The following is a 26,377-nucleotide window of genomic DNA, read 5'->3' as shown; positions in this document are numbered from 1 at the left end:
AACTGTGGATGAAACCGGAGATTTTATTGGGAAGAATGCAAAAATACTGTGTTTGTAAAGAAAAAAAGCTTTGATGTCTGATGAACCTTTCAAAATTATTAATGACAGATTAGAAGGACAAGGAAGTGGTGCCAGGAATAGCGTTAGAATCTTAAATACAACTGTTCAATGACATAGTAGGTGAAGTATTGCAATAATGATAGCAAAGCTAAAGAAGAGAACAAAGGAGGGATTTCTTCCAAAGCATCCAGAATTTCAATGGGAAATGTAAAGGTTAAGGATGCTGAAAGATCACCGAGGAATATATTATCTATTCAAGATAAAGCAGAGAAAAGCTGGAAACAGTATGCTTAAGAACTATACAGAAAAGATGCAAAGATGATAGATTTATTTGATGGAGAGTTTTCTGATGAAGAACCTATAATTTTAGAAAGTAAAGTAAAAGCTGCTCTCTGAGCACTTGGAAGAAATAAATTGGGATATCTGTAGCTCTATTTCAAGTTACAAAGACTGAATCTATCAAAATCCTAACAAGAATATGCAAAGAAATAGGGAAAACAAAACAATCACCCAAAGACTGGAGACGTTCAATATCTATTCCAGTCATAAAGAAAGGAGATGCCAAAGAATGCGGAAACCATTGCTGAATTTTCCTTGAAAGTAAAATGGTGCTCAAGATTTTGCAGCAAAGACTTTTACCAGTTATGGGGTGAGAAAAGCCTGAGGTTCATGCTTGATTCCAAACAGGAAAAGTTATGTAGCTTTAAATTTGACAAGATATCAAATAGTTAAGCATTTTCTATATTTTGGTTTCATCATCAGTTCAATTGGAAACTGCAGCCAAAACTTCAGAAAAAGACTGAGATGTGGCAATAACAAAGGAACTAGAAGAGAGCCTTAAAAGTAAGGCTGTGTAACTGGAAATAGTTCAGAATCAAGTCAAACTCCTTGCCAAAGCAAAACATCCACAAATTTTTGACATGTGGTCATCTAGCCTGTATTTAAAAAAAAAAAAAACCTCCTATGAAACAGTCCTCAACCCTTCCACTGTCGAACAACTTGTAATATCAGTAACTTATTCCTAATGATAGGCAAAGCCACCTCTATTGTAATTTTATTCCATTACTTGACACCCTATCCTCTGCTCCATTTTCTGTGTAATAGTTCTTCAGATATTTCAAGATGGCTTTCATATCATTTTTTAGTCTTCACTTCTTCAGGCAAAACGCTTCTCTCTTATATGGCTTGGTTTCTACACTTTAGTATTCTGCTTATTTTCTGGTTATGATGCAGCTTCTCTGTACCCTCCTTCAACTGGTGCACAGAACTCGACACACACATGATATGAGATCTGACCAAAGCAGAATGGTATTATTACTTCCCTTGATTTTTACACTACACTTCTGTAGATATGCCCTGGTATAGTATTCACTTTTCTTTTGCTGCTGCTGCATCATATGGTTGGCTTATGCTTACCTTGTGATTTTCTAAGAATCCTAGATTATTTTCATGTGTGCCATTACCGAGCCAGCTGTTATATTAGTGCATTTGGTTTTTCCTCTATATGTAGACTTTTACATTATTCCCTGTTAAAATTCATTGCGCTTATTTTGGCCCAGTTTCCCAATCCGCTTAGGTTATTCTTTCTTCTAGAGCAGTGGTTTGCAACCTTGGGTAACCAAGGTGTTCATGGACAGCAATTCCCAGAAACCCCGGCCAGCACAGCTAGTGGTGAAGGCTTCTGGGAGTTGCAGTCTAAGGACACCTCAGTTACTAATGGTCGGGAACCACTGATCTAGATGTGAAAGCTGGAGAGTGAAGAAAGCTGATTGGGGGGGGGGGGGGGAAGAGAAGATCCATTCATTTGAAATACATTGGAGGAATTCTTTACAGATACCATGAACTGCCAAAAAGACAAATAAGAGGGATTGGATCAAATCAAAACTTAACTATTTCTGGAAGTGGAGATGCTTTGGGAAGACATAATGGGAAGACAGGGCTTACTAGAAAAGGCAACAGCACTAGCCAGTGTTGAAGTAAGTAAAGAGGAAGCCTGAGTATGAGACAGATCAATCCATAAATGAAACCTTGGCGTTTAGTTTGCAGGACCTGAGCAGTGCTGTTAATGTTGAGATCTTTTAGACATAATTAGCGTACAGAGTTGCTGTAAGTCTGAGGTGATTTGATGGCTTATAACAATATATTTTGTTATGACATACTTGTAGCAGTAGAAATTCCAAAAGTCTCACTTAAACATAAATTATTAGTAGTATACAATACTAATTTAGTTTCATTAAAATCATCCAGTGAGACTACATTAAAGAGAAATAAAATCAGACTACATTAAACATGAATTAAAATCAGCTAAATATAATATTTACATGACTAGAATAAATTAAACAAACTTAAAGAACCATATACTTCAGATTTTGTTATTTGGAAGAAGTAATAATAGGAGTTGTTAAATAACAAAAGTTTGCAAAAGCTGTTTTAAATAACATAGGTTGACTATGAAGGGAAACCTTGGAAAGAGGCTTGTAGTTATAGAAAATGAAACATTTCCTCGGCCAGTAAACACGGTTTAATAAATGCTGCTATCATTGAAGTAAACTTCCCATTTAGCAGTTTGCCATCGCATTTCAGTGGCAAACTATGACTTTTTTAAATATAATAATTAAGGCATTCAGGGTTGCAAAAAAAATCTTGGGGGCTTGCAATTGACCTGCAGGGTACATTTTTCCTGTGTATGCATAACAGTATAAATGGTGTTCAAAATATGTATGCAGTAACTCATTTCAATGGAGGGAAACTAGAAAAATATGTATTGTGGCACATTTCAAACTGTAACATTCATTTCAGTATGAGCTTTAATGGATTACAGTCTACTACTTCTATGTTTCCCCGAAAATAAGACAGGGTCTTATATTAATTGTTGCTCCAAAAACGCATTAGGGCTTATTTTCTGGGGATATTTATTTGTTTTCATGTACAACAATCTACATTGATTCAAATACAGTCATGTCATCTTCTTCTGATTGCTGCTCAATGGTGGAGGGCAGGGTTTCACTTAACTGGGGCTTATTTTGGGGGTAGGGCTTATATTACAAGCATCCTGAAAAATTATACTAGGGCATATTTTCAGGGAAACATGGTTCGTACATCAGATTGTTTGTGAAGAAGCCAACTGAAATGCACAAAAGCTCCCACTGAAATAAAAGTGTTCGTCTAAAAGATGCCACAGTACTTATATTTTTGCATTTTGTATTTGCTAGTGATGCTATCTCTCTGATAACAGCCACATTTAAGTGGGTAATTGTGATTAATCTTTTATGCACTAAACCGCGTCCCTCAGAAGTATGTCTGATGGTATCAGTACCCAGGCTTTTCTTTGTCTGCTGATATGTGTAGCAGGAAGAATCAATAATTTCAGTTAATTACTATTATTCAATAGCAAAGGAGAATATTTAATGCCTTCATCTAAATCTCTAGTTGGCCACCCTTCAAATACGTCTGATCACCCCACCTTAGAAAAGAAACCTAGAAAACACACAGAAAAAGACAACCAGAAGATGTACAGATTGGAGGGCCTTCTGTGTGAAAGTGTGCCACTTGTATACCACCCCATAGCACACAACCACTCTGGGTGGTTTACAAGTTAATTATGCAGGCTACACATTGCTTTCCTCCCCAGCAAGCTGACTACTCAAGTTACTGACCTCAGAAGGAGGGAAGGCTGAGTCAACCTTGAGCCAGCTACCTGAGGCCATCAAGATCAAACTCAAATCATGAGCAGAGTCTTAACAGCAGCACTACAATTGAACTACTGCATCACAAGGCACCTATGAAGAAAAGTTAACACATCAAAGGCTTTTCAGACTAGGGTGATAGTGGTGGGGAGTCACTTCATGCTTGCAGCCTAATCCTCCTTTCTAATCCATCTGCCCATACATTGCAGTGCATCTGAAGTGTATCAGTAACTTAGTTAAAAAAGAATCCTCATCTTCTGCTCTTGTATAGCACCTTCTTTATGTCATTTGCAAGAAGGGAATTCTTACTTTCCACAGTTACCTATGGCTGTAAATTACAAGTGGTGTGAAGAATGGTCAAGAAGCTTCTAATACCTGAACTATGAGGGGACCACATATTGCAGTTGATCTTGAGAGTTGCATCCCAATGAACACCCAGCAAAATGGATTCAATCCAGAACAGGATATAAATTATATAAATAGATTAGCTTCCAGGATATGAACCCAAATTTCAATACATGCCTTGTATTTATAGAGATTTATTATATTAAAACCAGTTCACACAATTTGTTCAAACCTTTTTGTGAATATTGACTATGTAAGAAGTAATTTCTGTTTCCCACTCATGGCAGCCCATGAAGTCTTCAGAGGCACACAGTCAATTTGGAAGAATAGACGTGCTCGTTTTCATGAAACAAGCAGTGCAGAGCAGCCCTACTAAATGTTGGTCCCTTATGCATCAGCGATAAGGAGACAGTACTTTAATGAGAATGAATTATGAAGCCTAGGTCGCATCCTTGCACTGTTACTCCAGGGAAATTTAGAAGAAATGGCAATTCCTCTAATAGAGTGATCTTTGACAGCTGTTTGAATATACTGTTGAACTGATGAATATTACTGGATATTGATTGGGCCTTTGGAGAAGAACCATGGTGCACACAGGACTGACTTAGGAAGTGGTTCTGTGAAAATGAACTACCAGGGCTCTTCAGACATCCAGTATTTGCAGGATCTGCTTTGTTAGCCTTGGCATTGGGAAGTAATGCTAGCAGGAGCAAACCACCAGATTAAATTCTGAGGTCATTTGGCAAGATCTGGGCCTTATTTATCACCTTGTTTAAAAGAAAGGAAGATCATGACACAAGCTTCAGAGTTTGCTAACAATCTATGCTGTCATGAAAGTCACCAAGAAAATCATATTTAGCATCCAAGCATGTGATAGCTGCTAGAATAAGGCAGAGCCTGCTGCATGCTAGGAAGCTGACCATGATCGGATCCTCTGGTTCACTCTGCTGGGAGTTGGTTTCTCACAACTGTTTCTTTCCATCTGGTCTGGTGCACCTCTGATAAGTGGGTATGGAATGCCCATTATTTAGCAAATGGAGTGAATCAAATCCATTTGTGCTAACAGAATAGATTCACAGACAGCTTCCTGGTGCTTGTCAGAGACAGCAACAAAAGCCTGTGGGCTGAGAGTTGGGGTGTGTGTGTTGCTGAGCCAGCTAGTGGATGGTTGTGAAGATGGACAGCAACATTCCCTGGTTTTGATTGACTGCAGGACAGTTTGCCCACGCTTTAAGAGATGTTGCAGTTAACTTACTCTTGGAGGATGGAATAGGTGCCAGCTCTAGAATGCTACTGAAGCATGGAATCTCTTACGTATGACTACATAAAAAAGCACAAAAAGAACTTTCTGCGTGCCCCCATTGTTTCCTCTGATCTTGACCTGTGTCTTCCACAAGTTCTTTGTCTCTAGGAAAGAAACTGAGGATGGATGAACCTGCTTCTTCCATCTGGTGCCGTGAGAACCCCCTTCCTATTCTCTGCCACCTATGACAAATAAGGGAATGGGTTTCCTAGTTTGTGCTGGCTACCCAGTGTGGTGTAGTGGTTGAAATGGTGGGCTAGGATTCAGGAGACCTCAGTTCAGAGCCCCACTCAGATGTGAAAACTTCGGTGGGGGGGAATGTCACAGGTAAAAGCACTCTTAAAATATCTCACTTATCTTGAATGCCCTCTTAGTGCCCCTGTAAATTGATTCCAGCTTGATAGCACCCACCTGTCAGGGGCAAGTGATTGCCAGAAAGATTTGTGGTTGCTGGTCCTCTGTAGGCTACATTTTTGGACCTTGCCCAAGGCCACTTATTCAGAGGGCAAAGTGGGCATTTGCCCAGAGGAGAGGCCCACATGAAAAGGGGGATGGGGGGGCAGAGCAGCAGCCACCAGTTACGAGCTGTTGGGGCAGCAAGGGCGAGGCTGGCCCAGGGCTGTGGGGCAGCCCCACGCAGGCGGTGCTTCTGGCTGGTGAGCTGTGGGGACTGGGCAGTGGGCAGATAGAGCCTTTCTCTCCCAACCCGCCGCTGCCCCCAGGGAAGAACTGCCCCTGAGGCAGGCACACTTCCCTCCCCCACCGTTGGGACAGCTGATCTTCTTGTGCCAGGCAGCAGCCTACCTGCAGGAGGCACTGCCGGGCACCGTCAGCCGATGGGGAGCAGGACACCCTCCTGCACCTCGAGAATCTGCTCCGGGATGTCTTCCAGGGCCCCGAGGGTGCTGCACCCCTGGAGGTACCCATGTCCATCTTTGCCCCCGGCCGCTCGGAGGGTGTCCTGGAGCTCTAGAGCCAGAGTAAGGCCAGCCGGGAAGCACAAGGCACTCTGCTTGGGCTCAGAGGCACTCTTCCTGCCAGTGCCCTCTGTTGGGTGGCAGTGGCTGTTCCTTCAAAGGGCTCGCAGCCCTACGCCTCCTCAGACACCTGCAATCCCACACAACAGGCACCCTCCCTCCTTTCTCCATGGGGCCTGCTCTGGATTGCAGCCTCGGCATGTTCTGTGCACAATGTGCACACCTTTTGCTCTTCTCTGGGCATGTGCAGAGTGCCTCAAAGCTCAGCTTTAGGCTTCTTTTGCCTCGCCCCTCCTTCATAAGCTACTTTCTTTTTGTTGTTTTTTTGTTTAAACATTGTTCACTTATTTACTGCTACCAACATTACCTTAGGGAGCCAGTCTTATTTACATTGTACATGTGTGACCTATCTAGGCAGAAGATAAAGCAAAGGGAGGGAGAAGGCAGGCCCCCTCCCCCACTATTATATTTTTTGCCCAGGGCCCACCAGAGCCTTGAATCAGCCCTGACCTTGCCTAATGAAGATTTATGGGCATTAGACCTAAGGACAGGTGAATGAAAATGCTTATCTATTTTTATTTTCCTACTTATTTATTTTTTATCTCTTTCCTCCCCAGTGGGGCCTCAGCTACTCTTAAAGAATGGAACATGTAATTGAGTTTAAGATTATGCCTATTATCATATTCAGTTATACAGTAGTGAGTTGCTGTAAAAATTGGCTTCTTTAAAAAGACATAAAATTCTGTTAAGGGCTTTTGCTTCAGTAGTTAATTATGGAGTAGCTGCAATGCTGCTTTGACTAGCAGAAGAGCCATCGCTATTGCAGGTGGGATATGTGCACAGGGAAGGCTTATTTGTTCTTAGAATCATTGGTGTGTGATGTAATAATTCCCCAGGGGATTGATGTTGAAAGTCAGGCCACCTACCCTTAGGGAAGGAAAACAAGACTTTGCCCTGGTCCATTCTTGTCCCCTAGTAGTTTTCTGATCTGGACGCATGACATTTACTTACCTTTATGAGTAAACAAAGAATCTAACCTGGTACACTATTATTTCCTGCCCCATGTAGAAAGTGCCCTACTGAGCCTTTTGCTATCTCTCTGGCCTTATCCTGGCTTTTGTTTCTTGGTTGCGCCCAAGGTTCACTCTAAGGTGTGTGCAGTTCTCCCCCCCCCCCTTCATGCAGGGCTCCTCCTCTGAGCAGCTGTGGTGATCATTTTCAGCCCCTTTGATTCTGGTCAGAGTGAAACTGCACGGGGAGGGGGGGGAAGGAGCCCTGCCCAGCAGGGCTGAAAATTCAAGGGAACATTGGTCATACCCCAATTTTGAAGGAGTTTGGGAAAGTGGCAGAATGTGAGATTGGCTTGCTGAGTTAGTGTTGTCACTGCATGCTCCCATTTCTCTCTCTCTCCCATGTTGATTTTATTCTAAGTCTAGAATACAATGGTATTGAAAATTTAAGCAAATGTGGGGGAGGATAGCAGGGAATGAATTTGAATACGTCGTTCATAATCCAGTCCATCTTGGGAATTTTAAACTTTAGGACACCACCATCCCCTCCATTTAACCCTCTTTGTCTCGAGAAAAATAAATTGTGCCTGCAATCAAGGAAGTTGCAGGAGGGTGAGTTGCTAATCCCAGACTATGAACCTCTTTCCCTTCCTGGGAAATTTTGTCTCTCTTGATCTATCAAGAGGTGAGAGACCCTTTCTCACCAAATTCAGTAGAGTATCAGAGGAACCTGATTACTGAGCTAGTTATTTTGAACTGTTTCCAATTTGAAGTGATTTTGAGTTTGCATACAGTCTTGTCAAAGCACCTCTGAGGTGGTGTTTTGAGTTTGAATTCAAACTTGGTTAGAGGTCCATGCCCATTATTTTCATTACGTGCAGTAGCATGAGAGAAATAGATCAGAACGGTATTTTCCTTATGTGGCTTGCCTTTGCATTGGTATTGGGAACAACACATTAGTGCTGTGTGCTTAAGGATTGTTGTGGGGAGGAGATTAAGTAGCCACTTAATAAATTTAAGGTTGATTAGCCTAGGGCAGAGATTGGGTGTGTGTTGACTATTTTTCTTTCTTCTGAAGCAGCCAACACTGGGATTGTCAATCACACTCATTCCCGGATGGGCTCCATCATGAGCACAGGGATTGTCCAAGGTAAATAATGTCCCAGGGCTTTGGGAAGTTAAGGGAGGAAGGCACTGGGAGGGAATTAGTATGCTTTTTTCCATATCTTCTAGAGTTTTGAAAGTGGAATTTTGATATGAAATCAGTTTGCATCATGAGAGGTAAATTTTTGTTTTTACAGGTGAATACGAGAGTAGTTGAGTAGCTTATGGCCTGCAAGTCCCAAACAAGAACATCCTGTCTCTAAAATGCACAAAGTGGAAATAAAAGAGAAGCTAATAGCATATATCTAGAGAGGTTTAATCAGTGACCAGTTTCTCACTGCACTTCATATACTAGAGGCTGTAGTTGGGTTCTAAGGTGCCACGTCAATCCAGTTAAAAATGGCATTGAAAATCATGTTGGGGAACTAACATTTCAGAGCTTCTGCACTTACTCGGGGCTGTTTTTACAGATGTTATATTCTCTTGTACAAAGATGAGGCTAAAAACACTTTCTACTTTACAGGCTCATCTAGTGGTCAGAGTGGAGGAACATCAAGCACTCACTACCCAGTCAATAGTCAGTTCACTATGGGAGGGCCAGCTATTTCCATGGCATCCCCCATGTCCATCACCACCAACACAATGCATTATGGGAGCTAAGAAACCTTCACTGCAACCTCTGAACTGACAGCACCAGGAAACCAAATGAAGACGTTTCATCTTGCCGCCCATCTGCCTGCTGCAACCTTCAACAGTTTGGCAATTGCTTCCCTGGATCTCTTCTACCCCCCAGCCCCCTTAGGCTCACCCAGAGATATTTTGACCCTTGTATAATAGAAGACAGCCTCCACTGGTTCTTTGATAGTGGACTTGTATACTTTTTTAAATGAAATGTTGGAAATTTCAACTTGCTCAACCATGACTGAGTTCCTGCCCTCACTGTGTCTTACAAACAATCATGTTGTTGATGGTATCACCTTCAGTCTTCCATGACTGCTCAGCGTTAGGCACAGGCTGCAGAACAGAACTGCTAACAGGGTCACTAGCATGCTGTGGACAGACCAGCAGCAGCAACTGGAGTCTTCATCTCTGCTCCCATTGTATTAAATGAAAGGGCTACAGCTGGCTGTAGGTCAAAATCCAGCAGCATTATCCGTCATGCCCACCTTGGTTTCTCACCTATCCCAGCCTTTGGGAAGGTGCTTATTTCTTTGGTAAGACTTAAGGAGGTATATCTCCTTCTGGGAGGGACAGTCCCTCTGGGCTGTTGTGGGGGGTTGCAGGATCTTACTGCTACAGGTCTTGGACCTCTGGAAGAGCATCCGAGATGGGATGGGATTGTTGTGCCGCAAGCATTTATTTTGTCAGCAGGTCTGATGATCATCTGTCTTTTGAGAAATCCTGATGTACCATCAAAGGGTTAAACAAATTTTAAAACACGAATGTATTGAAAAAACAAAGGTGGCTGCCTGAAAGTGAACAATTTGTGTATCAGTTTCCTGTTGCTCATCTTGAAGGCTGTGGTCACTTCTAAGAGTCTCCTTTGCTCGCTGTTTTCTAAGCTGCTGGCATCTGCTATCTCTTGTCCCTCTCTCTCATTTGGGTAGGAAGTGGGCAGTGGGTGCCAAGTGGTTTGGTATGTAGACTTGCCTGTTCCCTGCAGTAGCCATCAGGGACTTTAGAGTAGATCGTTCCAGCATCTGTTATGGAAGCCCCTTTGTAGTATTTGTATGTATAACTTGTAACCATTTACGGTATTTTTTTTTCTTTTGAAAATCCATGAGCTGGCATTTTTGAAAGGACTTGGCAGGGACCCATTTTGTGGATAAAAAGTGTGTTTTCCGTAATCAATTTTTTTGGCTCCCAACAAGGACTTGCTGGATTGAATTGGGTGGGGGGAGGTATGGGGGAACATTGCGAAGAAGTTCCATAATGGCTCAGTTGTGGGTCTACATAAGGCCAAGTTCTAGATTTGGCTGATCAATGATTTTGTGACTATTGAATAAAGCTGGGCAGGTTTTAAAGACTTGTTTGCAGTGGCTGGTTTCCCCACTCAAGTTTGGATGGAACACCATAAAGCTAATTTTTGTTCCACTTCCATTTTCACAAGTTAAACCTCTAAACCATGCAGTTGCAAGGCTTGCATTCAGAGCAAGTGGTCCCTCCAGCCCTAGGCATTCATTACTAACCCTTGGTGTCTTCTAAGGACAAGATGGGGAACTGTTTAGATGTCTAAGAGCCATACATGCCCACCCTGGACCATGGAGAGCTACATCCACATTTGCCCCCTACCCCCAAAATGAGATATACGGTATATGTAGAGAAATACATATGGTGTGTGTGTATTGTTGGCCCTTGAGGTGCCACAAGACGTGTGTGTGTGTGTTATGGCACCTTAAAAATCAACTAGACAGACAGATAGGACCAACAAAATGTAAACAAACAAAAAGGTTTTTCTTGCCTCAGGAAGTTCCCCCTTCTGCCCTCAAGAAGTGGTGGGGGAGAGTAGGAACAATAAATATGTATGTATATATTGGACTAACAATATAGACAAACAGCATATGTATTTCTTGAGGGCAGAAGGGGAACTTTTTGAGGCAAGAAAAATCTTTTTACATTTTGTTGGTCCTCGTTAATTTGTTTACATTTTTGGAGGTAGGATGCATTTCAGCTTCTGCAGGGACACCCACAAGCTGTGCTTTGCCAAGCCTTGCCCAAACAGCTTCCCTTTGCTCTTCAAAGGTAAAGGAGAAGGCACTGCAGGATCACAAAGCCGTTACCTTTCAAAGCCATTTTCAGTCTTTTTAGTCAGATTTCCAATCAGCATCTTTCACAAATGAAAGGGACTAGCTCTTAAAGATGGGTACCATTGACGTATCATGTTATATTACGTGCACAAGCCAGGAAGTGGAGGAGCCATTCTGCTTTCAGAACAGTTTAATTTAAATTAGAGTTAACAGAGAAAAATGGCTTAATTAAAGGAAATGCTTAAGTATTTCTATTTTCTCCAGTAAAGAAATTTACCCACAGAAAAACTGTTACTTCTACTATGGATTTTCCTCACCAAATGCCAGGGTGTTCACATATTTATCTAAAGATTCCAGGTATTCCCCTGTTGTTACACCCAACCATATCAAAATCCCAAGTTTGGTTCAGAGGCATGACATTGTTCCAAGTTCCCCTGCTCATGTCATGGGTCCCTGCGCAGGCTCAGTCTAGTACAAAAAGCAGCAGAATTCCAGCCAAGTCGCAGTTCCTGAGCCGAACTGCCAGACATCTTGACTGGTTTCCAAGAGCACACATCTTGCTGAGCCTTCTGGCTGACAAAGGAGGAGGTGAACAACAAATCTTGAAAGGATGGTTTCACACTTGCTTTGGCTCTCTTGGGTGCTCCCTCTTCTACCTAAAGGGTTTTTGTGCCTCTTGATTTGCATTACTTTAGTGGCCGTGTACTCTCCATTGCCCATGGGCTTTCCTTAGGGCCAGACATTCATGACCAAAGCCTGTAACAGAACCAAAGCATTGTGTTGTTAGAAGTACTTCTGCCCCCAAACTCCTTGGGATTCAATCTTATTTCCAGTTTTAAAAAGTTCTAAGGGAGGGATGTGAGAACTAGTTACTCTAACCACTGTGCTTTGATCAGTCAGGCTCTGAAGTCTTTAGAACACAGTCATATCCTTTTTAGAATTCTACTACATTTAATTTGAGTCTCTTACCAATATTTCCCCTTCACAGCTGCAAGCTGGCTGAGCTGTTGGTCAGGTGATAATGTGTGCCTCTGGTGTTCGCAGCTACTGTTGTATAGAGGACAGGTGATGAAGTGGTGGGTTTCTGGAAGAAATACATCTTCAAAAAGAAAAAAATTAAACTGGCAGGAATCAAATAACAGATACAGTGGTGCCTGGCTTGACGACAACCCCATTAGATGACGAAATTGCTTTACAATGACTTTTTTGCGATCGTAAAACGATGTTTCTATGGGTTTTTTCACTTTACGTCGATTCAGTCCCTGCTTCGGGAACCATTTTTTCGCTGGACGACGATAAAAACAGCTGATCAATGGTTTGCAAAATGGTTCCCTGCTGTTTTCCGGACCTATTTTCACAACACAGGGATTGTAAAATGGCCACCCTATGGGGGATCTTTGCCGGACGATCAGGTATTTCCCCCATTGGAACACATTAACCCGTTTTCAAAGCATTCCAATGGGTTTTTTCCGTTTGACGACAATTTCGCTTAACAGCGATTTTCCTGGAACAGATTATCGTCAAGTGGGGCACCACTGTACGTTGCATTAGAAATAATAGTAATAATGGCTATTCCTGATCCAATACATAATCTGCAGACAAACAAATTTTTAGTAAAGCTTACACTTCTAAAACTGAATAAACAGCATAAAAACAAATAGGACCTGACCAATTAACAGGAAAATAGATTCCCAAATTAAAAAGACAGACAAGATATGGGGTCTGGGCTTTGGATTCAATTGGTTCAGTCTTCTCTCCAAGATAAACCACTATGGGATGAAGTAATAGCAGGTTCAGTTTTCTGTAACTCCTGAATTCTGCAATATGGTCATTTCTGAAAGGATGAACAAGCATTACCATTTATTTCCCATTTTATATATTTTATATATTTCAATCCCTGCTTCTTTCAGACTTTTGACACAAGTAATCATAGTCATATTCTGCAATCAGTGTGTATCTATTAGGAGGAAACATTTGAAGTGCAAAGAGAAAAACTTTAAAATTGTAAGTAACTCTTGTTTGACAACTTAATCTATATTGCTTCACACTAGCCTAAACTATTATCCCATGTATTTGATAATAGCTTCATCCAGGTATCTAAGCAAACCAGAGACCTCGGCTTGATCTTGACTGTGGACTGGTACCATTCTTATGAATCAGAGTCCAAATTCCACTTCGTTTTTGCATGCAGAATGGGGCAGGATCAACAGCAGTCAACATATATGTACAGTGGTACCTCGCAAGACGATTACCCCTCAAAACGTCGAATCTGCATGACAACGTTTTGCAACTGCCATTTTACTTTGCAAAACAGTGATTTCTATGGGGGAATTTCGCTGGACAACATTTGGTCCATGCTTTGCGGACTGTTTATTTGCAAGACGATGATTTAAAACAGCTGATCGGTGGCTTGATCTTTGCAAAACAGGCGTTTTCGAGCCCGTTTTTCGCAAGACAGCAATTTAAAACAGCTGATCTGCGCTTGCAAAATGGCTGCCCTATGGGCGATCTTTGCAAAACGACAAGTTATCTTCCCCATTGGAACGGATTAAACGGGTTTCAACGCATTCCAATGGGGAAATGGTTTTCGCATGACGATGATTTCGCTAAACAGCGATTTTCATGGACATCATCATGCAGGGCACCACTATACTTCTAATTCTACAGTTTTTTTAAAAAAAATCCTTCTCTATTCTCAAATGTTAAAAGCTTCAGATTGCCCCTGGGAAAAGCTTGATTTGTGATGACATGACTTAGCATTTTTTAGAAAACAATTACTATACACTAGATGTTGCACATGTAGAAAACACAAATCCTTGTCTCAAAGTTCTAAATCTTTTAAAAAAAGACATAACAGACAAAAGAAAAGAAATGTTGAATTTGAGAATTTGCTTTTTAAGGTGTACATCGATTTAGTAGGCAAAATCCTGTTGCATAAAAGTACGCCAGAGTAAACTATATCTGATGCTGGAAATAATTAATTTAAATGAAAGTTTCCTTTCCCTCTTCCCCCCATTTCTTTCAGGTTCCGAGGATCCCTAAGACTCCCTTTTGCCCTGGGAAAACCATCAGAAGCCTCAGGACAGGAGAAGGGAGCCTTTAAGTAGTCAGGAATTGCCACCAAATCACCAGAGCTGGGTTCAGGATTACCGCTGGCAACTTTTTTTGCTATTAAAGGCTGTTCCCCACTGTTCCAAGGCTCACAAATTCTGACACCATATTCAGTTCACACAACAGGGTTTTGCCCTTTACGTTGTACTTAAAATATAAAACTAAAACAGTAAAACACTATACAAACATTAATAAATTATAACATATAACTTGTTTATGAACAGTTAAAAATGCATTTACCCTATTTGTATTTAGCCCATGGGTATAGGTACTGCTGTGTGATTTTTCTAAGTTCACTAATTTCACCATTCTGGCCATGTCCTGTAATTTATTAATTTAGTTCAGCTGGCACAGCAGACATTTCCAACCTTGTTGCAATGTTGAGTGCTTAGCTACTAGCCAGAATCCTTGTGGCATCCACATAAGGTTTGTATGACTTGCCAAATTAATTACTGCCAACTAATGTGGTGCCCGGGTGCATTTTGCCCCATCACCTTGTCGATTGCTTGCAATTAGCTCTCAGAAGTTATGCAAACACCAGTTGGATTCTGACCATTAGTGGCCAACTTGCTAGTACTGTATTCCAAATTCTCATTTATTAACAAGTTTAATAGAAACCAGGCAAATATCCGAAATATATATTTTTTAAACTGGGGGGAAAATGAAAAGCCCTTTCACCCCAGGATGTTTTGTTGTAACCGCAGGTATTTTTCCACCAGAGCTGAGCACTTTCCAACCCATCTTGCAGACTTTTTCCATGTTACCCCCAGCCTGAAGAAATGTTCAAGTGAACTCAAAAGCCTACTTACTATTTTTGTCTTTGTGTTATCGTATCATTGTTATAAAGATTTGAAGGTAAGTCCATTAGAATGTAGATGCAGTGTTTCACAAATCTTTTATATAACTCTGTTTTCTTTTATTAAATACATCCCAAGTGAATCAATCAGTGGAGCTTTAAAAATATAACCTCTGTGCCAAACCTGAACGTTTTTGACTATTCCACTGTCAAACACTGTTTGAAACAGGGAGCTTTAGAGATGGGCCCAAACTGTAGTTCGGTGCTTCGGTGCATTCAGCAAATTGGGCCCACAAAAGTGTCATGCCCTGGATTCCACACCTGCCTCTTCTCACAGCGCCCACTAAGTGGAAGTGCCCTGGACTTCCCTGGCCCACCTCTGACTGGGCAAACATGGGAAGAGGTGGAGCAGAGAATCTGTGGCGCCTGCACAACACCTGTGGGCCTGAGTCCACCAAACTGCAGTTCAGGCCCATCTCTAGTCAGCTTCCATGGAGAAGCACCTGCATTTTGCGTGGCACGTGTATTTGTCTGTGACATATTTCACACTCAGAACGGCCAGCAAAAACTGAGCGAATGAAGTTAACACAAATAGCATTTTACTCTACAAGCCTCCCTACAGATACTGTAAAGAAAAGAAAGTACTTTATACCTTGCAACCAATAGCCAAGAGGATGTGGAGAGAAACAATGACAGCCAGGATGGCACAAGCAGCGGGCTTGGTGTCTGAGCGGATAATTGGCCAGAAGGTAAGGACCAGCACTGCGCCAGAGAGACCTACTGCAAATATGATCAGGAGCCACTGCAGCCACGGAACAGGGATCAGCCACAGGACCTATGAATGAAACTGGTGGTGAAATAGACAACACCAATGAAGAAGTTCTCCTTGTAATACCCTTCAAGAGGAACAGGTCCTCAGCAAATGGAAATCTACCTACAACAAAGCAGGGTTGGTAATAAAGAACACAGTTTAGGCAAAAAAATGTAAATATTAATCACTCCTCCCCTTTCCACCATATTTGCCTACTCACCGCAGTGGGAATGTACACAAACAGCGAGTAGCCATAGATGCACACCATCTCCATGAAAGTGTAAGTGTCTACGCTGGTGTGAATTCCCTTCCGCCACTGTAGACAGCCCCACAGGCCAAGGGGTACTAGCCAAGCATAGCAGTAGATCACAACTGCAGCAATACTCACTGCAGGAAAGAAAAGGTGCTAATGTTAAATTACAGCACTATTGCTACCAGGTAAGAAGTGAGGCAAATTCTTCAGAAATGATGCCCTAACCACAGCCTCTGGAAGGAGAGGAGAAGGTTCCCAGAAACATTACAAATTGCATAGTTACTATGTAGTCACCCATCACTGTGATGTTTAGGGGCCTGTGCATTTGTCCATCCTATCTGAGAGAGGAATGAAGAAGTAGCAATGCCATATATTTTATCTGCACCACCATAAAAAGAAATGCCCATCACTGTTTTCTGCACTTCTACATTGTATATGGTGGCATATTCACTGGCCTACTTAAAAGTTTTGCCATACAACAACATGCAGTTATGACCATTCCCGATGTTGCTAGGATGCCCTACACTAAAGCAGCCAGCTAACAGTACTTTAAAAGCTTAAGTTGCAGGATATTTTTCTCACCTTTATGGAACTGGGGGCTGTAGTGGAAGTAAGGGCTGCCCATTTTTTCAAGGAAATTGGATAAATTGCCACTGATAGCCAGTGTGAAGATTAACGTGGTACAAATCCAGAAGGGACCTGTAAGAAGCAGAAGAACCAAAAGGGTGTAAGAGAACCTTTTCTGCCAAGAAGACAAGCCACGTATGTTTGATTGGGATATGGAATGAAGCAACAAAGGTTCACCAGCGTTTGATATCTCTTGCCCTATCCACAACATCAAGAGAGTAACAAGGGGAAGTACCTTCTTACAGTCAGTGACTCCCCATACACGTTCCTAAACCTGCTTGCAGGGATCCTCCGAGTGAAGATGTCAAGGTCTGAGCTGGAGCCTTCTTTATGAAAGCATCTACAGTGATGCCTCATTAGACGAATGTCTTGCAGCACGAAAAACTCTCTAGATGAATGGGTCTGGCTAGGTTTTTTGTGCCTCGCAAGACGATCGTTCCTATGGCCCTGCTTCAGAAGATGAACCCCTTGGAGGCTTCTTAAAGTGCCGCTTTGCTGTGGGGTGTGTGTGCTGGGCTAGCCTCTGTAAGCGCCGCTCGCCAGCTTTGGGGGTCCCCCAGGGCTTACCTTGCACCATCCCAGGACTCGCAGGGGTCCCCCCGCACGGCGATGGGCATTTGCAAAGGTTTGCCCGGCACCATTTTTGAAGTTCCCGCCCTTTCCCCCTGTCTTTGGCAAGCTTCAGAAGGTAAAAAGGAAAAAAAGAAAGCCTTATTACCTTCCGAGGCTTGCCAAAGGCATGGGGAAAGGGCAGGAACTTCAAAAATGGTGCAGGGCAAACCTCTGCAAACGCCCATCACTGCACAGAGGGACCCCCGCAAGTCCTGGGATGATGCAAGGTAAGCCCTGGGGGACCCCCAAAGCCGGCAAGCGGCGCTTGCAGAGGCTAGCCCAGCACACACACTCCCGAGTCCTCGGACGGTGCAGGAAAAGCCTCTGAAGTGCTCTGAAGCCGGTGCATGCAGTTGCAGGGCACCCCCGCAAGTGTTCTGATGGTGCAGAGAAAGCGGGGGACCTCCCCAAAGCCAGCGATCGCGGTGAGGAGACCCCACCACCACTAGTCCACTGATGGTGCTTCCCCAGCTCCCTACCTGGTAAGTAACTTTTTAAAAAAATTCCCATAGGAACAGATTAATTAGATTTCAATGCATTCCTATGTGAAAACGTGCCTCGCAAGATGAATTTTTCACAAGACAGCATTGACCGCGGAACCAATTAAATTCATCTTGCAAGGCACCACTGTACTTGAAAATGAAGCTAGTAAAGAGAGAAGACTGAATTGCATTAAGAAGCCCTGCAACTTTGCTCCCAGGAACAGTCTTGCTTCTGGCACTTCAAGATGCTCAGTGACTGCAAGGTTTCAACAAACAGCAACCTCTCCCCCAGGGTCTACATGCTACACCACAAATGGAACATTAATAGGACAGCATTGTACTGAAGTATTCACCATATAAGTCAGGATGGTTCCGCAAACGATGCCATACAAAGTTCTTCCCTGGCACTGGAAGCAGTGACCCCTTTATCCTGTCCAGCACCTGATAAACAAGGAAAGGTATGCATCAGGTCCCACAGAACATCGTGGCTGATATTCAAGGATCTACAGTTTCTTGTCTGAAGAGAGACACAGACTAGTGGGAGCCATAAACAGACATTTCTATATGTTACGTAGAATATCACATGGTATACAAACATGACCAGCAATTTGACACACGAACTATAAACTGCAAGTTTATAGTGAAGGGCAGAGACAATCTCAGATCCAGTTCAACACCCTGGCTGATGGGTCATATTGATGTTTGTGAGACATAGAGCACAGAATACGGCTACCTCTTCTAAAAATGCAGAACACGTTTGTATCTACTAATACATCATAGCACTCAGAAATCTAGTGGCAAATATTCTTCATCTACCTAAAAGAGCATCAATGATTGAAATTTGGTTACTGAAGTAGAATGCTAATGTATCCGCCTGTGTCTCCAGGTTCAGAACACAACTGTCATGGATGCAGGGTCACCACAGAGGATCCATTCACCACTCAGTCACACTACCCTTGTACTACCTGGTATGGGTGCTTCCAGGCAGATTAGTGCACTAGTGATTGGGGAAGCTTCCTGTGAGCCCTTCTCCCAACACCCTATGAGCTACCTGCACCTGCATGCTTCAGGGTGAACAAAAGAAGCTGGTTGTTGCTTCTGGTTGCAAACTACCCCGTAAGGGGTGAAAAAAACCTCCAAAAGTACTCAAAAATATCAAGAGTACATAAGACGTGTAATTTATTTATTTATTTATTTATTTAACTTGTATGCTGCCCACACTACCCGAAGGTCTCTGAGCGGCTTACAGCATTTAAAATACAATAAAAAGGCAAAATAAAAGGGCAAAATAATTAAAATGCAATTAAAATATATATTCTAAAAATTGCCATCAGATCTACAGCTGATATTATTTCAGTTAAAAGCCATTTTAATTTAGTACCTTCAACCCCTTCAGCAGTCTGAATGAAAACACAGCTGTAATATTTTATAATTTTATTGAAAAGAATTTCAGCAAATCATAAGTTCAGCAAAAGACTTAATTACTGTATATTATTATATGGAGAAAATCTATACTGCAGAAAAACAAAAGTAACTTCAGAGTTTGGAGCTAGGAGGGCTTAATCCCACTGAAAACAAGAAAGCTATCTAGGTCTAACTATACTTACAGGACAGAAGCAGAATTCAGCATTATCAGTTACATTTTGAAACAAGCATGAAGAGGTTCAAGCTCTTACTAGAAGCTGCTTGACCAAACCCATTGTTACTTTCCACCCTATATCCTACCACCTCTTCATGAGTTGACTTGGATTTTCCATCAATCACACAAGACTACTTAATTGGCCTCTGCTGCAACTACACTCCCCAGATTTTCACAGGTGTAAAGAATTCATGAATTACGAGACATTAGCCATGAGACTCTTCTCATAAGACCTGCCAAGGTCATAATGTTTTGTTTCACAGCAGTTTGAATGTCTTTACGCAATTATCCAAACATGCTTTTTCAGTGAGCTCAACTCAGCCAATTTACAAAATTTAGACAGATGACAAGGCACAGATGATGCTTAACTGCATTTCTCCTGGTTTCACCAAAACAACTTCTTCTAGAGGGCCTTAAAACTGAACAGGACTCTGTGCATCATCTACTCCAACTGGAAACTCATATGACATGTCATCTTGTACTTAGGACTTCTCAGATGCTTGCCCAAACTTTTGAAGCCCTTACCAGATGCCTGGTAAGGGCCTCAAAAGTGTGTGCAAATTTGCCTTCTTGCCAAATGAGCTTGATTCTTGGTTGCGCCTATGAGGCCAGAACTGCACATGTTCTATTACCTGATATGTGTCAACGTCAAAGAAAGCCTGGTAATATTCAAAGGTCCAGAAACTGGATTGTTTCTTCTGGGAACTCAAGAGCTGCAAGAAAGATAGTGCTTATAACTGCTTTGTCCTTGGTTAGATGAGATACTGTATCAAGCAAAACTACTATTTACCCATGAAAGTAAAGAACACATTGCTGCTTCCTTAGTGGCATAAGAAGGCAGTTTAGCTGATTTCAAACCACCCCCAAAGTGGCATTTTCCCTATTTAATGAAGGGGTGTTTGTCTCGACCCCTCATTTCAGCAAGTTTTTTTCCTTTCCACAAGTTCCATAGGCGGCAATCATATATCAAGCTTTAATGTATGAGGGATTGCTGTTCCTGAGCTTCTACTCTTTTTTTTCACTTACTTTTCCAATAGGAAACAATAAATGCTTGGGATTCTCAAAAGCAAAGTATTGGGGAAGTTTCACTAAGTCTTAAGTGTTATCATATTTACTATAAATGAGACAAAATAGAGTAGATATTACAGACATGTACTCACTATGTTTTTATCAGTTTTCGTTATGTGCTGCCATTCTCTGCTAGACAATGTCCAAAATGGATCATAATGAACATCAAAACACATTATTGTGTTTGAAAAACAATGTGTTATGAAACATATCAAATAAATACTCGCGTAGCTACATAATACAGTAAAGAAATTTTTATCCAAGAGCCAGGTAGCATAGGCATACAGTTCAAAAATTTTTAAAAATGCACCCTAATCTGCTGGATAAGAGGCTACCCCTCTCTCATCTGGCCAGGCCCCAGAGAACTGGGAGGGAAGAAAAGTAAACTAACTGGCTACTACAGCACATTCCGACCCCCGATTCAGCAACATCTTTCCTCTTGGCTTTGGCCCCTCAGATTGGATGATGCTCCATCCCGCTGGGCCTGCACCTGCTAGCATGGCATTAGTTTGTATACTTAGGATTAATAAAAGCCTGGATATGTTCTCTCAGATGTTGTGAAAAGGAATCCTTCAGTCTCCTTGACCTAACTTTTTGGAAACCTCTGTGTCCTTATGCCTACGCATCCTCAAAATTAACATTTAAGAACCTTTAAGAATCTGCACCGTTACCCACAGGGGCAAAGCTACCACTTCTTCCAGTAGTTATTCATCAGTAGTCAGGGCAAAATGTGACCCAGCCTCACCTCAGTTTTATCATCCTCTTCTTCTGGTTCCTCATTATAGCTGGAGGACATGTTCAGAGTTGTGTGGCTTTGCTGCTCACTATTCCTAGAAGTGGTGGCGGCATCGGCGTTCGCAGCCAGCAAATCCATGGCCTCATCAAATTCTGCATTAAAAGAATTATCAAGATGATCAGGCAAAATGCAAAAGCAGCACAATAAAACAAACGAGACAAAACCATGGGGCACCTGAAAGACCTTTATATTTTAACGTGAGCTTTGGTGGACACGTCCACTTCATCAGACACATGATGTCTACGGAAGCTCACATTAAAATATAATACAGTGGGGTCTTGACTTGAGAACTTAATCCGTATTGGAAGGCGGTTCTCAAGTCAAAAAGTTCTCAGGTCAAATCTGCATTTCCCATAGGAATGCATTGAAAACCATTTGATCCGTATCTGCTCTTTTCCGTCCATAGAAACTAATGGGAAGCTGCTATTCTGCCTTCGACCACTAGATGGGGATATTTTGTTTCTTTTTTTCTTAGGTCAAGAAAGGTTCAGGGAAGGCAGGGAAAATACAGTCCAGGCAGTACCAGGCAGTCTGAAGACTGTCTCCCAATCCATTCTCTAAACACTGGGAGGAGTGAGGAAGCAGACAGGCACCCTTTTCACTGGCCAACAGTTAACTGAAAGTTCAAATTTTGCACTTTCCCTGCCTCCCATGTGGTTTTTTTTCAGTTCTTAACTCAAATCTAAGTACTTAAGTCAAGTCAATATTTTCCTATGAGAGTGGTTCTTAAGTCAAAATGTTCTTAACTCAAGCCGTTCTTAAGTCAAGACCCCACTGTACTGTAGTTAAGCCTTTCGGGTGCCCCATGGTTTTGTTTCTTTGGATTTTGCCCGATCTGTTTGCACAGACTAACAGGGCGACCGTAGCAAGACTGAGGTACCGCTGACATACATACTACTCGGTGGGGTCCAGATGTCGGGCAGCTGTCAACCTGAGCCGCAGCCCCCCACCCTTTTGGGGGTCAGAAGGACCACACCGGGTTGATTTTAGAAGCCTGCCTAAGCTCAGGCTCCAAAGGGAGAAAAACTACTCACCGTGAAACTTGAGTTCATCCGGGGCAGCCATGATGTGGCAGCCAAACGATCCTGTGGAGAAGGAAAGACGCGACCCTGAAAAGCCGCCTCACACCAGGAGGTCTCCCGCTGCCGCCACCGGAGCCACATCCAACGCCTTGGCCTCCCAGGGCCTGCCGGCCATAGCCTCTCCCCCCCCCACACACACACACACCCCGCCGCCGCCGCCACCCCAGGCCTGGCGCCTGGCCTTCAGCCTCCGACCCCCGCCGCGACGGCCGCTCCCGGGGTCGAGGAAAGGCGAAGGACGGTTGCCTCGGCCGACTGCCCGAGCAGACACCTCCCCCCGCTTCGGGTCCGCCCCCGAAGCCTCGACACGGGTCTCGGCGCCCTCGTGAGAACCCTTCCTCGGTACCTCCGGGCGGCGGCAGCGAAGACAAAACCAACCGCCACCACAGCCCCGTCCAGCAGCAGCAGCTCCTCCGTCCTCCTCCTCCTCCACAGGCGCTGCCGTGTCACCGGCCAGAGACTTCCGCCTCCAAGGGGGCCGTCCTTTGTCCGGTTCGAGCGCTGGATTTAGTCCGGTTCCGGCAGCCAAAACGGCGCCGGCAGAGCCTTGGGAGCCGCGCCCCACCTGGCGGGGGGCTCAAAAGAGGCTCGGCGGCGGCCCAGCGCCCTGTGCAAGGGAGCCTCTCTAGGCCACGCAAACCTGGGGGTTGGGCGAGCGGCGAGTTGTTCCAAAAGCCCCAAGGGCTGTGGACTGGGGGAAGAAAGTCATAAAGGCGGGTCTTTATGAAATCAAGGAGGGATCCTCGTGGTTTTCATGCGTTTTTTCTGCCGGATGCTTGCAAAAAAAAAAAAAAAAAAAAAAAAACAGATCTGGTTTCTTGTGGGAGGGGCAGGATCAGTTCGCTCGCTCTTTTTAAATAGTTTTAAAATGTTTCGGAAACCCAGACATCGGGCCTTCCGACGTACTTCTGGTGGGGAACCTCTACCTGGGAGACGGCTCCCAGCGCCTTCTCACGGACTCCCCACTTTGGGGCAGAAGTTGTGGCGTGTTTTCCAATATTCACGACGCGCACTCCAGCCGCCTTGCCGTTCCCGCCTTCCAGGGCTAGAGCACAAACTGTCGGAAAGGGTTGTGGCGAGAAGGGAACGATCGCCCATAGACGGCTGGTGGGGGGGGGGGGTAGGGAAGACTATAAAGAGTGAGGCCCAGGATTGCACAGCAACGTGTGCTCTGCAACGTCGCTGCGCCTTCAAAAAAAAACGACTAATATGCTATAATATAATCAGGTTTCCTAATGGCAGAATCCAGAGAAACAAAACGATACCAAAAAAGGGGGTCAGAAACAGGTTGCACCTTTAAAGCCTGACCATTATATTTTGATACAGTATTATACTGCTGTCGTGGACTTCGTCGGGCATGAAAAGTATCATTAAATATTAAAGTTTCCTAAACTATTTTTAAATATCGTGCAGCAGTACATAGCTCATCGGCTGTTCTCCGCCGTGTCCCGTTGGGACATTAAAAAAGGAATTCACCCACCCCCTTCCAAAACACCCAAACTTCTATCCCAACACAACGCAAGCCTTCGTCCAAATGCACACGCGGAATTTTGGCCGCGCTCGGCTTCCGTTCTCCCTAAAGAGTAACTAAGGGAGACAGAGCCTGCTGCTCTAGCCTTTCGCTCTCTGTGGTGATGCTCCCCCAACGTTTCCTTTCGTGTCCCATTGGTCAATTTTTGATTTTTGCTTCCGGTCGGAAGCTCCCGCCCCAGCTTGACCAGCAATGGCGGATCATCCGCCTCTGAGCCAGCCTGGGGAGAAGGTGCGCCTTTGGCAGCGGCTCCGCGCTGGCCGCCTAGGTCAGTCCGGGGCTGGAAGGGAGGCCTGCCGGGCAGAGCCTTTGAAGGCTCCAAGGAGGAGATGAGTTGCGGGGCGCCGTGGGCTTCCCAGGGGAGAGCGGGCGGGTCGTGCCTTGGGTCCCTTCCTCTCCTCGCAGAACTGGGGCCTTCGGGCTCTTCTTTAACCCCCCATTTTTTCCTCTTTCTTTGCCTCCCCAGCGTCGTGGTGGAAAAGCCTCCTGCGCGACTACGCCGAAGCCTGCAAAGAGGCGGCTCAGAGCGTCCGGCAGCGGCCGAGGAGGGCCGCCCTCTACGCCTCGCTGCTGGCGGGCGCCGTGGCCTGCAGCCTCCACAGCCCCTGCGAGGCCTCCTTCGAGGCCAGCCTCCTGGAAGCCTCGGGCGCCCTCCTCCTCCTCTCGCCCTGGACGCGCAGCGGCGCCGCCGAAGGGCATGTCCAGCGGCTGACGAGGCTGAGGAACCGAGGCCAGGTGCGCTTCCGGAACCTGCTCTTCTTCTCCCTCGTCTACGAGGCGCCTTTCGACGCGGGAGCGGATCTCTACCAGGTGCAGTGCCAGTACCTGCAGCCGCGCTGGACCGACTTTCCCGGCCGCGTCCTCGATGTGGGCTTCTGGGGCCGCTGGTGGGTCTTGCGCTCCAAAATGCAGGACGCCGATATTAATGACGAGGAGTTCCAGCGGCTGCCCGAGCATCTCAGGACGGTTTCTTTCCACCACTTGCACTCCGAAGCCAACGAGAAACTTTTTGAGGAGAAATACAAGCCTGTGGTTCTGACCGAGGAACAAATCGAGCAGGCAGAGCGGGATAACCGGGAACCATGAATGTTGTGCCATGATCATAGTCTCTCCATCTTTCTGGAAGTGTGAATTTAGAGTGTTCACTGTGCTCTTACAGGAAAGAATGAGTAAATAAATGTTATTTAAAACTGGCGGTCGACATTATCTTGCTAATCAAACTTGCCCATCATTGATCCAGTTTGGATGCAGTTTTTAAAACCCATCCTTAGGAAAGATGGATCAGTCCACCACTGCACAAAATTAAAATATATGTCTGTATTACTACTTCTGTAACTACTATATCAGTGAAAATGGATTAGAAGTCAATTTCTCTTTATTTAATTATCTTTACTATAAATAGCTCTTAATTACACTTCTCCCTTCAACAACACTGGGATTAAGGGGCACTGGACCCTTGTGTATTTCAAAATCTGTGTATAACTCAAGCCCCCAACAATGTTACTATGAAGCATAAACAGTTGATTGACACACACAGACCTCCTCTGACCTGCATCAGCCTCCTGGCACTCTCCCTGAATGCCACATGGACTCTGCCAGGACAGGAGAGGGAACCAGCCAGGTCAGTGCCATTGGACTGGAAGCTACTGTGCTGTCAACAATAGGGGCCTCAGTGAGTCCAGACCCACCTTTCTCAGTCCACTTTCTCAAGACAAATAGCAACACAATATTTATTGAATATTGTTGAAATAATCATTTATTTATTGAAAAAAAATCTATGTATAATGAAAACTATGCTACTCAAAGGTATGCAATTTAAGGGAAGAGTAATCTAATTACTCTAATCTAATCTAATGGTGCATGAAACTCTCTAATCCTATTTCTTACCCTAATTTGGGAAATAAGAAAGCCACTCAACATTGCATACTCCCACATTATTAGAGAGCAGGCCGGGTAGGTGGGGCTCGTCAGCCCTGGAAGGCAGCCCATCTAGGAGAAGGAAAACTCCGAATTTAAACCTCCACTGCCTTGTGGCTATATCCACTCATGGAAAGGGCTTCAGGAGATAACCTCGAGGCAAAATCCGGAGCTGGAGTCCCGGAGGCACTTTGTGTCACTCTGCCAACTCCTGCGACGTTGCTGGAACCAGTTGTATTGGCTCTTGCCTCTCCACTGGACCATTTCAGCGACGTGGAGAGGGGGAATTTGCTGCTTGGGTAACAGCCTATCCTCCATATTACTTTACCCAGGCTTTGTGCTCTGGAGAGGACACTCCAGCTTCGCATACAGCGTCGAAACAACACGGGAAGTAGCAGTTACCGGTTATAAGTCTTTGCT

The 26,377-nt window shown here is 44.0% G+C and overlaps 3 protein-coding genes across 11 annotated transcripts in view; 2 read left to right on the top strand and 1 right to left on the bottom strand.

Moving 5' to 3' along the window:
* The window catches only part of CARM1 (coactivator associated arginine methyltransferase 1), a 63,951-nt gene extending 53,442 nt beyond the window's left edge, over window positions 1–10,509 (top strand). For 3 of the 9 annotated variants that reach the window (XR_013542342.1, XM_078386675.1, XM_020791592.3), the window contains 2 exons: window positions 8,460–8,531; window positions 9,009–10,509. Coding sequence is in view for 5 of the 9 variants with exons in the window: in XM_020791592.3 (XP_020647251.2) it covers window positions 8,460–8,531; window positions 9,009–9,145 (209 nt within the window). In the remaining 4 variants the exon portion in view is untranslated. The remainder of the gene's footprint in view (window positions 1–8,459; window positions 8,532–9,008) is intronic. The other 6 variants (XM_078386676.1, XM_020791593.3, XR_013542343.1 and 3 more) reach the window with 5 other exon arrangements.
* Window positions 10,510–11,404: 895 nt separating this feature from the next.
* On the bottom strand, window positions 11,405–23,000 carry YIPF2 (Yip1 domain family member 2). Its single transcript, XM_020791596.3, has 10 exons — window positions 22,856–23,000; window positions 22,462–22,512; window positions 21,377–21,519; window positions 20,196–20,276; window positions 18,278–18,365; window positions 16,786–16,902; window positions 16,171–16,337; window positions 15,792–15,974; window positions 12,202–12,331; window positions 11,405–11,988 (listed from the first exon to the last, which is right to left on the bottom strand). Exons 2-9 carry the CDS (start codon window positions 22,490–22,492, stop codon window positions 12,215–12,217), a joined length of 927 nt encoding a protein of 308 aa, XP_020647255.2. The 5' UTR covers window positions 22,493–22,512; window positions 22,856–23,000; the 3' UTR covers window positions 11,405–11,988; window positions 12,202–12,214.
* Window positions 23,001–24,149: 1,149 nt separating this feature from the next.
* Window positions 24,150–25,233, top strand: TIMM29 (translocase of inner mitochondrial membrane 29). The gene is made up of 2 exons (XM_020791597.3): window positions 24,150–24,308; window positions 24,507–25,233. The coding sequence occupies exons 1-2, from the start codon at window positions 24,233–24,235 to the stop codon at window positions 25,124–25,126; spliced, it is 696 nt and encodes a 231-aa protein (XP_020647256.3). The 5' UTR covers window positions 24,150–24,232; the 3' UTR covers window positions 25,127–25,233.
* Window positions 25,234–26,377: the final 1,144 nt, after the last annotated feature.

This window comes from Pogona vitticeps, chromosome 2 (genome assembly GCF_051106095.1).
Source record: "Pogona vitticeps strain Pit_001003342236 chromosome 2, PviZW2.1, whole genome shotgun sequence".
Classification (NCBI taxonomy): domain Eukaryota; kingdom Metazoa; phylum Chordata; class Lepidosauria; order Squamata; family Agamidae; genus Pogona; species Pogona vitticeps.
This window is presented reverse-complemented; position numbering and strand designations above follow the sequence as displayed.

What these genes read in the sequence shown, in the direction of transcription:
- YIPF2 (XM_020791596.3), bottom strand. Translation starts at nt 22,492, where the DNA reads ATGGCTGCCCCGGATGAACTCAAGTTTCACG. An exon ending in GGATGAACTCAAGTTTCACG is followed by an intron (nt 21,520 to 22,461) that starts GTGAGTAGTTTT and finishes CTTTTAATGCAG; the next exon opens with AATTTGATGAGGCCATGGAT. An exon ending in GAACCATCCTGACTTATATG is followed by an intron (nt 16,903 to 18,277) that starts GTGAATACTTCA and finishes TGCTTCTTACAG; the next exon opens with GTCCCTTCTGGATTTGTACC.
- TIMM29 (XM_020791597.3), top strand. Translation starts at nt 24,233, where the DNA reads ATGGCGGATCATCCGCCTCTGAGCCAGCCTGGGGAGAAGGTGCGCCTT. An exon ending in GCTCCGCGCTGGCCGCCTAG is followed by an intron (nt 24,309 to 24,506) that starts GTCAGTCCGGGG and finishes TTGCCTCCCCAG; the next exon opens with CGTCGTGGTGGAAAAGCCTC.